General features: G+C 36.4%; 1 protein-coding gene across 1 annotated transcript in view; it reads left to right on the top strand.

Annotated features, from left to right (window-relative positions):
• Nucleotides 1-15,592, top strand: part of LOC126092254 (uncharacterized) — a 353,514-nt gene that overhangs the window by 313,412 nt on the left and 24,510 nt on the right. Inside the window, exons 13-14 of the mRNA XM_049907766.1 lie at nt 640-902; nt 11,270-11,371. Coding sequence (XP_049763723.1) covers nt 640-902; nt 11,270-11,371 — 365 coding nt within the window. The remainder of the gene's footprint in view (nt 1-639; nt 903-11,269; nt 11,372-15,592) is intronic.

The raw sequence follows: 15,592 nt of genomic DNA, 5'->3' as shown, positions 1-15,592 counted from the left end.
AAGTGTTCTGATTGTTTTGTGAGATTGTTTTCTAACTTTGAATGTATAAAAGGTGATGTTGTCTGTGTATGTATGAGAGAGAGAGAATCTGAACTCAATATTTAAACTGTGTCTTGGTGCATGTAGTCCCTGTGCTGGTATAATGTTGTTATGAAACTAATTCTCTACAGTCTAAAAGGTGATAGATATTTGACAAAGGTCATTCTGTACTCACTTTCTTTTTTTAATAACAAGATATAAATGTACCAGTATGTGCATCCATATGCACAATGTGACTGGAGGATCATAAGCAAATGAAGACTAATATTTCATAACAAGTGTATAAAATCATTAATTGCCTAACATTGGACAGATATGGAGAGAGAAACAGTGATTGATTGTTACAAACTATTTTTCAAATTCAGTTCATATCTCTTTTTTTCTGAAATAAATGCAATTGATTTACTTTAATTATACTGGCAAAAGTAGCCAGACACATCTTCTAGAATCTACACTATGCTCCGTTTTCATTATTGCTACCTTTTAGGAATTTTACCTCACACTGACTCAATTCAAGAATATTACAGATCCTAAATTTATTAAGGTTATGATATGCTTCTTTGCATTATAAATATTATAAAATTAAATAATTTTTTCCAGGTATATGATTACTTTGATCCCAAGAGGTTTGGAGAAATAGCATGTGATCCACAGGGATGGATCAGCAGCCTACTTTCACATAAAGATGTGAGGATAATTCTAGCAGAAACTGATACTGCTTTGCTCCATCAACTAGCTATTGCAAAGATATGTGTTGTGAACTATGTTTCACCTTTGCCATATAGCAATCTTTTTGCATATGGTTTACAAAATCTTCTGCAGAGTCTCAGACCACAGGAATATAGTCGTATTTTTTTGATAAGGTAAGTAAGTACCAGTTGATATTTTTTTCCTTTTTGGTGCATGTGTGATTCAGTTTTAAGTGTAATTTTTTTATGTCAATTTTTTGTAGATTATGGTACGAGGGTTTATCAACAAAGACTAAGTCTGATTTTTTTCACAGATGTTTATTATTCCATTTCAATGTTTAAATGATCAATTTTGATGTATTTCCCTCCTACTTCAATGCACTTTTTACAATATACCTGCCAGTCCTTGAATGCATAGTGCAGGCCATTCTATGTCAGCTCCTTGAAAATCACCCTTTTTTCTTGAGCACTGCTTCAGAGTTCTGGAATCAAATGTCCTGAAGCTTTGCCTTTAGTGATGGGAATAAAAAAAATCACAGAAAGCAAAATCAGGGCTAAAAGTTGGATGTGGCAGAGAGGTAATGTTGAATTAAGACAGAAACTGTGTGACTTCATTTGTCACCTGAGACCAGCTTTGTCATCATGAGTCACCACCCAGCCCAAGACAGTTCTGGTTGTTTATTGAAATGTGCTTCTCCAGTTTAGCCAATACTGACATGTAGTATGCTGCTGTAACAGTAATGTGAGGAGGAACTGCTGTAACAGTAATGTGAGGAGGAACTGCATGCTGGTAAATCATTCCATGTCACTCAAAAAATATACTCACCATCACTTTCACCTTTTTTTGGTTTTGGAGAACCTGGAGATTTCCACACTGTGCTCACTCTTTTTCCTTCAGGACCATAATAGTGCAACTGTGACTCATCACCCGTGATAACTGATTCCAGAAATGCATCCCCTCTATCAGCAAAGAGTCATGGTCGTACGAAATTCTCTACACTTCACTGAGGTTACATAATGTTATCCACCAATCCTCATAGACAATCAGAGCAACTGTGTTGATGCTGACTGCAGTCAGCAGAAGCCGAAACACCAGGCCTATGTTGCTTAACACAGACAATTTGGCATTTTTTGAAGCTCTGAACCACCTAAACAGTGTTGCACAAGGTAGTGCATCTTTGCAGTACACTTGCTGCTAGTTTTTATGTTTCACTGGCTGTATGGTTAATATGAACACAGAATTCTATTGTGCTGTACTGCTCCTCCAGCATCACCTCCACTGTTTGCTATGTGAAGTGCAAAGAGCATCAACAAAATTGAGAATTACTGACCAATTTTTTGTATGGATATCATACATAAAAGACAACTCTTTTCAGATATTCATGGTACAGATAGGAAAGTTTCTCTGAAGTTGTAGGAAAAAATCAATCTCACTCTTTGTTGATCAGCCCTCATAAATATATGCAATTTTATATTCCTATCTTTCAATAATTTCTAGAGTAAACCCATTTGTTCAGGAAAGATAACAAAAATAGGCAGGTCCTGTTACTCTTTTTGTTTGAAATGTTACATACTCACTCAAAATAGTGCCTCTGTTATGCATCTCATGTATTACAAACACAAAAAAATTATTTACTAAATGTATTTGAAAAGTCATATTTTCACTTGTGTTAGGGGAAAAAACCTCTTGTGTGGCAAGTTACAAAATATGCAATCTGTTGCAAATATATAACAGAATTTCATCATTAGTACCAAATCATTGAAAAAAGTACAAACAAAAAATTGTGGCCTTCATTTAATAATTGTAACATTTAATTTAATGTATGACAGCACCAATCGCTCAGTGCAAATGGTAAAAAATCTGGCAGATTCCATTTGCCTCACCATGTAAGTGAGGGGTTGATAACTTTGTAAGCCAGGCAAGTGTCATTATGTGCACAGTGTTAATCTGAAATGTATTTCCATTATAATGAAAAAAATCCTAAGTTGGCACATATATCAACAGCTGGCATGTGCCTTTCGTAACTTATATACATAGTTGCTTCTATTTTTGAGACGTGTTTTGTAACATGGAACCCTATTTTATATAATGTCAACTATCATTACAGAAATATACTGCTCATGCTGCTGACCAGCTGTTGACAGTTTCATTTGTTCAATTTTATTAGCTTTTAGTATTATATAACTAAGATGGTGAACATAACATTTACATATGTCAAAGCACGTGACAGTGGTATCATATAAATCACATTACAGTAGATAACACCTCACAGATATATTTTATGACTAAGTTTTACTACTTTTACTACATTCACAATTATTATAATGTCCATATTCCGGGCATTTTATCACTCATGAACTAAGTATTTAAATTGATGATGCTTTCTAGGGAAGAACTAAGGATATTCCCTAGTAAATTATTTCAATCCTTTACTCCTCAACCAACTTATTATTATTTATCCTCAGTTTTGTTTCAAGATTTAAATACTTACTTTATAGTGATGGTCTTCCCATTCCCCATACACACATTCTGTGATCAATGTACATCTTAATGCATTCCATGTACTTCCAGCCACACCAACATCATGCACTGCTGGATATGGGTTTTTTTCATACTTCTTCATATTTTATGATCTTCAGCTTCCTGCATCCAAGTTTTTCCTGCATCTTTAAGCTGACAATCCATTAGGCTGTCCTTTAGCTCTTACCTTATCATGAGGAATTCAATAAGGAATATCATTTGGTGATAAATCACTTAAAGCCAGTTGTTGCACTCACATGAGGCAGATGACACAAGAACTCAACATCTCCATTGGCAGTTGTTGTTGTGTAGTGGATATCCTGCACAACTGGTTGGACTACCAGCAGATATATTCTTACCAGGCACTGCACCAACACTCAGACCAAGATACAACCACAATCACTTAATGCAGTATCAAACAGTGTGTTACATTCCTGTGCTGTCTCATAACATGTTACAAAATGTAGGTGGATCATGTGATATCTGAGATGATGGCACCACTGTCATGGAGACACACCTTGACTCCCCACAAAAGAAGTTTGAAACAATGTAAAACAGAAAGAAAATTAAAGTCACAAAACTGAATGGTTGTGGAAGGCGCTTCAGAGAAAAGGACAAGGATTTCTTCTGAAAAGTGTCATGTTGTTACAAAACAACATTTAAGAGGATACATCTCAGATAAAAAAATAGAAAATTTGAATATAATACTCAATTCCCAGAACATCTGCCAGGAGATTGTCAGGATACGTGAATAGTTACAGTAAACAGGAACTGCTAATATTTGCAGAAATAATACACTGTTAGAATGAAACATAGTTATGCTCTTTCAATAAATTTAGCATGCAAAAAATACCTGAACTTCACTCTTGTGACCAAGTGCCATCAAAACTGAAATCTAACAGTAATTCTCACTCAAACTAGTTTAGCAGTCCCCGTGAAGATATTCGTCTATGGAGTAGAAGTATTTGCCTCCAAAAATTCTTTCAAACTCTGTTTAACCTGTGCCCTATCAGAAACCAAGTTTTAATGGTTGCTGGCAATTTATTGAAAATGTGTGTTTCTGAATATTGGATCCCTTTTTGAACCAAAGTAAGTGATTTTAGGTCTTTATGTGGATTGTTTTTACTCCTAGTGTTTATACTATGTATTCAGTTATTGGTTGGAAATATAGACATATTATTTGCAATAAATTTCATTAAGGAATAAATATACTGAGGAGATGCAGTTATAATACACAGTTTCTTGAACAGGTTTCTACATTATGTTCTTGAATTTACATGACCAAGGAGTCTATTACATGCTTTTGCACTCTAAAAACTTTTGCTCAGTTTGATGAGTTATCCAAGAATATGATACTTTATGAACGAAAGTAAGCAAAGTATGCAAGTTCTTCTATATTTACATCTCTTGCATCTGACATCATTCACATTGCAAATACAGACTTGTTTAGGCACTTTTAGAAATTCTGTGGTAAGTCCCTCCGAATGGAATTTATTATTGAGCTGTACCCAGAAACTTAACACTGTCAACCTCTCTTATCTGCAAGTCTCAGTTGTGAATGATTTGGCCCAGCATTTCTGATAGGCTTTAATGGATTACCCTCTATATAGCCCAGATATATGAAGCAATTTTCATCTCTTCAGACTGGTTGGTAGCTACTACAATCCAACATTCAGGAGGCTGTTAGTTAAGCAGCTTCTAGATCTGAACTCTAGTTTCTTTTATGCTGACTTTGAAGGATTTGTTCTACAGTGAAACAAATACATATGCTTCACTTAAATGTACAGTGGGAGGATCATCTGACATAAATGTCAGAAAAATACCTAACTACACTATTACAGTGTTGTTCTCCTTTGATGAGAAAACATTTTCATAGCTATAGATGACACTAATGATCCTTTAACTGTGTCTGAACTATACTCTATTTTTTCCCCAGAGAAACACATCACATTAATGTCTTATCATTCAGCAGTCATGAACAATTATGTTTACAGACAAATATAATGTATACTGAAAAGAATAGTTGCTACTCACCATACAGTGGAGATGCTAAGTCGCAGAAAGGCACAACAAAATGACTGTCACACAATTAGATTTTGGCCAACAAGGCCTTTCTCAAAATCAGTCAAAGTACACACTCACACGAATGCAACTCACACACACATGACCACAGTCTCTGGAAGCTGGAGTCAGACTGCATTTCTGCGACTCAGCATCTCTGCTATGTAGTGCGTAGCAACTATCCTTTTCATTATATTGTTACACTCCATCCAGGATTGTCCATTGTTTAAAATATTGAAATGAAGGAAGATTAAGGTTTAATCAGTGACGGATTTATATATAGGCCCACTAGGCATGGGCCTAGGGGCAGCACCTTAAGGAGGGATGGCATTATGTGCTCTGTACTCATTTTAAACTTTTGCATTACAAACGACAGAAATTTTTAATATTGTTAAACAACCTGCTAGTTTAAATAAGCCTTAAGAATGAAATTTGACAATACAAGCTTGGAAATATACATAGTTTACTTGGTAACTGAATGGAAATTTAACACTGGGCGTCTGTCTGATATCATCGTCATCATTGTTCAAAATATTTTGAAGTAAGGTGTCAGGACAGTAATCTACAAAACAATGTTTGAAACATTATTATTCTGAGAATGTTGTTGGCTTCTACTTAACCCTACCACATTTTCCCCGTGAAAATACCAAGACCCCTGAAAAGCTGTGATAAACTAATCAGCAGTTTCTTAAATACTGTAACATGTGTGGGCCTCAGTACGTAAAACCTGACTCTACTTAAATTTCTTGTAGAAATTATGGGGAAGTATCAAGTCAATCCTTCATTTCTGTAATTAATGTGAAAGCTCTGTAGTCTTCAATATCTGAGCTTTGATTTAATGACACCCATTTAACAAAACATGTTGACACTGGGCACATTTTACAATTTTAAACATCTGTTTGTATGAAAAGAACATAAGCAGAATATCTAATAATGTGTGAAATACACTTCACAACAGTCTAAAAATTTTATTTATTTATTTACTTAGTTACTTTGTTTGGCGAAAAAAGGAGAAGAAACCCACTGTTGTTTGTTTCATTTATGTGGCATTGCAAACTTTATATTAAACTTCTTACCTAAGCTTTTTTTCTTCGAGGAAAGGTTATTTTTATTTTATGATGGAACAAAAGGTGCATTTGCATGTAGACATAACAGCAGTGTTCACACAAATGACAACACACCACATCAACTGCCAACAAGACTACATAAACTTTGTAGTCTGTCTTCGCTGCCCACAGAAACCACTAAAATGTTATAAGAATAAGTGGGATGAGAGTCAATCCAGCACACCTCACTGCAAGAAAATGCAAAAATTATTTGCTTTTTAAATTAGAAAAACAGCGTCAAGAATCTTCAGAATGTATTTGCGTCCCAGCTAAAATTCCAGCGATGCAGGAAACAGAAGCCAAAGAAGGGACTGTCCCGTTTTCTTTATGAGACGAATTCCAGCTGGCAGGTGTGCTTCTACTGTTCACTGGCAACAGGGAAACAGCGACAATGAAATTAAATTATTCTGCATTGTCGTTCTTTCATAGTACAGTTACATTGAGTAATCCGAGCTGGTCGGTTCATTTCACTGTGTTTAAAGGAAAAATTTTTGTGCTTGCATGCCGTGTTTAAAGTAAAAAGCTTTGTCCTTATGTGTAATATGATTGGAACTGGATACAGTCTTTCTTTCTTTCATTTTACAATTTTTTTCTTTTCTTGTGACTGTTGGTTTACAATTTTGTAAGTGCCTTAACATGAATAGTAGTGAAAAATGCAAATGTGCAAAATTAAGTGGGGCAGCATTTTGGAAATTATCAAAGGAAAGGCAAGAACAAGAAGCCAATGTTCTAAAAATGCTTGGCAGAGTAGATAAATTTTTCACAAAAAATGTTGCCGGTTCGACTTCGAGTTCAAGTAATACAGATGATATTTCTGGTGCTGCAGCTGTTGTAGAAGAAGTAAATACAGAAGAAACAAAAGTTAAAAATGAAGAAAAGCAAATTGTTCCTGACTTCTAGTTTCACAAAAAACTAAGTGTTGAGTCAGACATTAAAAAAAGAAATAACCTCGTTAGTGATGATCCTGCAGAATGGTGTGTCAATGAATCAACAATTGACATTCTCTTACAATGTGGCACTAATCAAAACTGTAAAGGTGATTTTTCTGATTCAAGAAGATCAATAGGCAATAAAATCAGATATTTGAACAAACACGTAATTTACCGTCAACTTTTAAATGATGAATCAACTTTGTGTGATTTTCTAGTATACTCCTGTAGCACTGGTGCTGTTTTTTGTGCACCATTTAAATTTTTCAGAGGTAAGTCCATGATTGGTACTAATGGTATTGCAGATTGGAAAATATTTCTAATATTTTATCTCATCATGAGAATTCACTTGAAGAGAAAAATTCTGAGTTATCATTCTTAACAAGAAAAATGTCACTTGAAATAATAGGTAACCATTTCGAGTCATATGGTGAGGTAGAAAAAATGTACTGGTGCATTGTGCTGAAAAGGGTGTCTGCAGTAGTGAAGAAGCTAACAAGTCATGGACTTCCCCTACATGGACATGTTGAAATATTACATAATGGTCAATTTGTGATGTCTCTTGAACTTATAGCCGAGTTTTATCCTTTTCTTGCAGAGCACATTGAACGATATGGAAATCCAGAACAGGGACATACAAGTTATCTTTCTTCAACAATCTGTGATGAAATAATAGAGCTTCTTTCTGAACGAATAAAAAGAATTATCATAAGTGAAATAAAACAGGCCAAATATTTCTGTAGTAGTAGATTCTACTGCAGAAAATTTCACATATTGATCAATTATCTTTCTATTAAGATATCTGAACAAGAATAGTGAACCTGTTGAACATTTCCTTCTGTTTTTAGCAAACATGGGACACAAGTCCGAAAATTTAGCTGAGGCTGGACTAAAAGTCCTGTCTACAACTTCCATTGATAGACTGTAGAGGCCAGTCATATGATAATGCAAGCAATATGCCAGAAACCTACACTGGTTTTCAGGCATGCATTAAAGAAGGAAATCTGAAAGTGCATTATGTGCCTTGTGCAGCACATTCTTTGAATTTTGTCATAACTAGTGCTGTGAGCTGTTATTGGTAAGCATGTTCATTTTTCAATGTAGTTCAAAACCTTTATAGTTTTTTCTCTGCTTCTACACAGTGCTGGGATAAACTCCTTTCTTTCATGAAACCAGGAAACAAAATGGTAAAATGTTTATCAAAAACATGTTGCTCAGCAAGAGAGGAAGCATGTGTAAGTCTATTGAAAACTGGTAGGGCGTTATCAATGCCCTCACACATATTGCCTATAATACGTTTGAACAATCACTTGTGTGAAATGAGGCTTCAGCTTTATTGAATCAACTCAGCAGACTAGAAACAGTATTCATGACAACAATTTGGAAGGACATACTCCAGAGATTTAATAATCTACCTCTGAAATTGAAAAGTGTATATATTGATACTAAAATAGTGCATGAATTATATGAGTCACTTGTAGGATTTATTGCATCTATTCATGGAATGTTTTTGTATTATGGAAGTAAGTCCATGGTGATTGTGACTGATACAGACTATGAAGGCACCTATAAAAGATCACAAAATTGCAAACTTCATGATACAAGGAAGCGAATTCTAAAGAAGTCTTTCTGAATAGAAGGTAAAAATTTAGAGTCGAAATATTTCTCCTAGTACTCAACAACTCATACGCCAAATTAATGAGGAGGAAGGAAACCTACATAACACTGCTGGACTCCTTCACAGTTGTCAGTAACTTTAAGAATAGTTCACCTGATGATATTGCTGAACGTGCAGCAAAACTGCAAGCATCATATGGCACAGATTTAGGACCTTCCTTCGCTAGTGAATCTGTACACTTCGCAGAGCTTTTGAAATCTTCTCAGATCAGTGATACACTAGTCAAAATGAGTAAATTTTTATGAAAAGAGAGGTTACAGTTCTTGTTTCCGAACGTTGACATCGCTCTTAGAATATTTCTATGTATGGCACTTACAACTTGTTCGTCAGAGTGCTCATTTTCGTCTCTTAAAAGACTGCAATCATACCTACGTTTTATGTTGTCTGAGGAGAGATCGTTCATTCTTCACATCAAAGCCAATCTCCTAACTGATAACCATCTGAACTATAAAGATATGATCAGTGAGTTTTACGCAATCAAAACCAGACACAAACTTTGCTGACTGGTGAGTTTGTTTATTCATTCATATTAGTTTTAAAAATTTAAGATTATAATGTGATTTTTATTATAACTTAGAGAACATTCATTGGATTTACAAACTATGTATTACCTGTTTATTTTACAATTACTGATGGCAGAACGTGGAACTAAATCTCGTTTACATGCAGACGTGACCGAAGGCGCCTGACAATACTAAACAATACCCAAATGACCCAGGCCACTCGGCGGTGTACAGTCAAGTCATACTGCTACTGTAGTATAACTTATGCTTATTCTTGGCATCTACTGAAATGTATAGTTATCACGGAAATATACGTTATCGGAGAGTACGCTCAGATGAAATAGTGTTAATAAATAATGTAGTTCAGTTCTGTTGATAAATATGTAAAAGCTTTGCTAATACCATTAGAAAGTGCTATGGTGACAGCAGTAGCTGCAGTACAAAACTGTTCAGCCCATACATGGATTAAAGTTATTGTGTACACTTATTATGCACAATTTAGCTACACAGACCCTAATGCTTTACATGTTCACTATTAGATTATAAAAGAAATTTGATTTTTCCACACCAGTCTGTGACATCAAGTAATAGCAAATCTAGTTCTGTGTTTGTTCATTTGTATTTAGCTATTTGCTCATGCACCGAAATCTCTATTTGATTTTCGTTTCCTACTCTTTCCTATAGATTCACATATTAATACCGAACGTGTTTTTTTTATTATTATTTTTTTATCTGCTACATAATCAAGTTATTAGATCATAAAACAATAGTTTAATTTTAATTTTGGATGTATCTCTGTAAAAGTACATATTAATTCCTAATGTATGTCATTTTCACTTCAATGTTTAGATCATAACACAACTTTTTTATTTTCATTTTCAACAGTTTTGTGCAAAAGAACATATTAAAAGTGAATGTATAACAAAAATCCATTGTCTCCTACATGGTCTGCTGAATTTTTAGGCCATAAAAGAAAAGTTATTTTCGTTACGTTCATTTCTGTTATCTTTCGACAGAAGAATGTGTTAACACAATGCAGTTTTAGGTTTGTTTTATTCACTGCCATACACCAAGTACAGTTCAGGAACCATATTACATTTTGATTGAGCACAACTAGACCACTGACATGTCCTTCAGAACAACGAATAGCAGCGTGCGGAAACAAATCACAGCGCTCCCACCCAAAATGGCAGTTGTGATGTGATCGGGTAATAGTTATTATTTAAAACTTTTTTTTTGGTGAGGGGGGGGGGGGGGGGCATATAATATGGTGTGCCTAGGAGCACAAAATTTTTAAATCTGCCACTGGGTTTCATATCGTGTTGACGATGAGCTCTGTAAGAGACTGGATTGGGAAAGGATGCAGAATTAAAACATGCACCTACATTCCAAAACAGCCTTCCTGGCTTTTGCCTTAAGTGATTTAGAGTAAGCAAAGCAAACGTAAATCTCAATGGCCAGATGGAGATCAGAACCACGATCCTCTTGAATGTAAGTCCAGTGTTATACCCCCTGTGCCTCTTTGCTCAATTTTGTGAAATATGGGTATATCCAATCATGCAATGAAGATCCTCATTATCTGCCATCACTGTCACCTCTTTCTTTTATGGGAAAAATATACCATACTAATAAAAGTAGTAATGATAGTCACTTCTGTAATGTGTTTTCCAGGTCTAAGGTTTAGCTATCTATAGAGTACAGTGTACATACCTCTGTGCGAGAAATATTTTTTTTTAATTTCAGATTTGAAGATATTACTCAAGACAAGGAAATCCTTAAGCTCTCTAGATATCAGAGGTATAAACTTCCAGAACATGTCAGAAATCTTATTTCCCATATGAGCAAGTAAGTACACCTTGAAGATACACCTTAATTAATATAATATAATATAACAAATATAATACATAATGAATCAAAAGAATATCATGTAGATAGAGACAGAAGTTATAATTATTTAACAAAGACAGGGAGCCATATTCACAAACATGAGATTTTGTGTTAGTCACAGTTCAGATTCCACAGAGCACTCTTTACTTCCCACCAACTAAGATTCTTTTGTGGCCTGCCTAAGACATTCAACTGTGTAAATCAAAGTGTTCTTTTATAGAAATATAAGGTTTATGGCTTTCAGTGTAGTACTGCCAGACACATTTAATATTAAAAGTGACATACTACCTACCTTTAGGAACTAATAGTTCCTGCAGATCCTGCAATGGTGTGCACTTCCTTTTTCGACCTTCCACAACTTATCCCCCTTTCTTCCTTGGGAAAGGAATTGTTAGTAACAAAAGTTATGTAGTATGTCCCTGACAGAGTATAAATAGTAGTCTTTGCTGGTGAAACAAGCACCATAATCTAGCCCAAAAGAGGGGCAAAAACAGAAGAGACAAGAATGAAATATTAAGAAAAATTATTGATTGGTTCTTGGAAAACAGCCTGTCACCTAACACAGCTCACTTTTATCTGAGCAAGGTGGTATATATTATCATCAACAACAGTGGAGCCTATGGGAAAGGAAATATCTAAAACAATGTTCAAAATTCCTGTGAGAGCATAACTGCTCTGATACTGAGTTGAATACCACATGTTAGATATCTCCTCAAACACCTGAGGTACGCAACATTTTTTCTACATGTAACTCTTGTTTTAGCAATGAAAGCCTTAGAAAATTGGCTTACTTTGCCTTCTTCCATATATGAACATAATATGGAGTAGTTTTCTGCGTCATTTCTACATGTAGACACTAAGCGTTCATTGAATAGACCTAATACGAGCAACTATTTTTTTTAATTATGTACACTGACAACAACCCCTCAATAAATTCACTCTCTCATAAAGATTGTTGTGGAAAGCTGGTCACAATATGAAAATAATAGTATATACACATGTTACACTACAAACGAGACTAAACTCCACTATCCACAACTCAGTCTAACTCTTGCACAAATGTAGCCATCAAAATATTGGACCACCTCTTCATGAATCTGAAGTGTTGGCAGTTACTGGAAGTTTTAAAAATAAATTGACATAATTTCTGCTTGACACTCATTGGTGAATATCTGAATAGATAATATTTGTATGTGGTTGGGTTATGTTTTAGTGACTACACATACAATAATAAGTATGTGAATAAAATGAAAATCACTTCAATGAGAAAACTGTTTAGAATTTCCATACATTGTCCAAATACAATCCATCAGATGTGCATGCTAGTCTAAATTCAATGCTGCCTCAAATGTTTGATCATGCCTCCACCTGTAGCTGGGCATGCACTGCTGTGCGCTGTTGTGGACAAGTAGAATCATGATGGTATTGCCAACTGAGGTGCCAGTATAGTATGAGTGACAATGTAGGTTTGCCACAATATTTATTAAATTTTATTGTGCATTAAGAATCAAGTAAAACAGTTATAAGTGAACAGCATGTTACCATCTCTTGAAGGGGGAACAGGACACTGGCTAGAACAGTGTGATCACTTACCTAATAGCCAGTATGTCCACCATTGGCACAAACAACAGTAGTTCAGCTACATTTCCCATCCAGACAATCACCAAACTTTGAGACATCAATGTCTCAAAATCTCTTACTTTGGCTGCTTCCATTTACTTATGTGTTATGGAATAATCTCCTGGGGCACTTCACCACTCTTGAAAAGCCTTGACAAGTCAGAAAAAGGTTGTCCAAATTTTATGTAGAGTGCCTCCAAGAACAACACATCGCAACCTTTTTAAGCAAATAGGACTGCTAACCACTACTTTAAAATATCTCTTTTCAATCATGACATTCATGCTTCACAGTCCTCAGTATGAAATGTATGAAACATACCATCATCATAACACAAGAAGGAAATGCGACATACACTGTGACCTAAACAATTTGACTCTGGTGCAAAAAGGTGTAAAATACACAAGCACAAAAATCCTCAATGTGCCTCCAAGCAATATCAAGTGTCTACAGGGTAATAATATACTACTTAAAAGTATGCTAGAGGAGTTCTTGGTTGAAAAAGGTTTGTATTCTCTAGAAGAATTATGTAGCAGAGATAGCTAAGATTATTTACTACGTATTGTTGTGCGTTCCTGATTCAGTATATCTCGTTGCTGTAATTAGATTAATTGTGATCTGTAAATCAAGGTGATAGCCACTTTTACTCTGTAAAAATTGTTTAGATAAGATATGAAGATAGCACCTTAACCTCTTTGAGTGGAATTAGAACTTACGGATTGCATTACTTTATTATTAGTTTCAATCTGTTTTCTTAATCTTTGTTTATTGTCCTGCTGGAAACAAATGTAATTATGAATTAAATGTTTTACCTTATTCCACATACATGCATTTCCATGCAAAAATGGTTCTATGGAATACATATTGCACAAAAATACAAATCATGGCATGGAAGCAATGAGGCCTAGGTAGTCACTGGAGGGAGATGGCACCACATCTGCACATACAAGTCACCTAATTCCTGTAAATTCCAGGGAGGGGGAATAAGCTCTGATGCTTCAATAACTTCCCAGATGTGTTCAGTTGGTTCAGATCTGATGAGTTGGGGCCCAAAACATCAACTGGAACTCACCATCATATTCCTCGAACCAGTTCATCACACTCTTGGCCTTGTGACAAGGTGAATTATCTCATAGAAAAATGCCACTGCCATCAGGAAACATGGTCATCATGAAGGAGTGTACATGGTCTGCAACCAGTGTACAATACTCATTGGCTGTCATGGTGGCTTCCACAAGCTCTATTGGACCCATGGATACCCATGTGAATGTTCCCCAGAGAGTAATAGGGCTGTCACTACCTTTTTTCTGTCCCGCAGTACAGGTGTCAAGCAGCAGTTCACCCATGAAGAGGACAGATTCGCGCCCTTCCATTAGCATGATGAAGAATGTATTGGGATTCCTGAGACCATGCAGTGTTCTGACACTGCACCAACATCCAGTGAGCCTAGCTCGAACTGTCACCAGGTTAGTCCACAAACTTTACTTGCATGTGACGTTCCAACCCCCCCCCCCCCCCCCCCCCATCGCGCTCGCATCATCCAGTGCCATATGTTTCAAACAGTACTGCTATAAACATTCCCCCTCTCTCACCCAGCGGCCATTGTGGCCCAACTTGTGACACCAGCACTGCTCTTGCCCACGCCAGTTGTCCAGTCCAGTGCAAGGTTAACAACAGACAGTCACCGCCTGTTCCCCTTTGCTTGGCGCTGCGCGCACACCTACCCCCTCCACACAAGTGCACGCCACTTTCCCGTAAGAAACATGTGACGTTTGTGCTACCTTTCCCCGCTCGCACTAACGGCTAAGCCTCGTCGCGCCCTACTCGTCCAGAGACTCTGTGCCAGGACGTTAACCAAACTCAGTTCTCAGTTTCTTCCATCACTGATGGAATGACACACAAGACAGTTACCACTGCCAGCCCTCCTATTAGGCATAAGGTCCGATGTCTCAACCCTATCAAGGTGCGTGCGGCCCGGCAACAGATCAGTGAACTTCTGGTGGCAGGTGTTCTGCTACCTTCAGACAGCAACTGGTCTTCACCAATCCATCTTGTCCCCAATCACGATGGATCTTTTCGAATATGCAGTGATTACAGATGCTAAAATGCTCAGACTGTCATGGACAATTACCTAGTGCCGAACATCAATGACTTCACTCGTATGTTATCAGGCACCACAATTTTCAGTGTTGTTGACTGTAAACACGCCTACCACCAGACTCCCGTGGTGCCGGAAGACATTCCTAAGATGGCTATTATCATGTCACTCGGTTTATTCCAATACCACTTCATGCCGTTCGGCCTAAAGTATGTAGTGCAAACGTGGCTATGTTTCATTGACTCTATCTTGCATCAGTTCGAGTTTTGCTTTGCTTATCTGGATAACATTCTCGTTTTCAGTAGCTCAGCGGATGAACATGAAAATCATCTGTCTATGGTCCTCCAGACCTTGAACTCCAATGGTGTCGAGGTAAACAAAGACAAGTTTCAGTTGCACCAGGTGTCAGTCTCCTTCCTAGGTTACACCATCTCCACTGACGGAATACAGCCTCCCAAATTTCG

Source organism: Schistocerca cancellata, chromosome 7 (assembly GCF_023864275.1).
Source record: "Schistocerca cancellata isolate TAMUIC-IGC-003103 chromosome 7, iqSchCanc2.1, whole genome shotgun sequence".
Lineage (NCBI taxonomy): Eukaryota > Metazoa > Arthropoda > Insecta > Orthoptera > Acrididae > Schistocerca > Schistocerca cancellata.
Note: the sequence above shows the minus strand (reverse complement) of the source record. Positions and strands in the feature narration are given on the sequence as shown.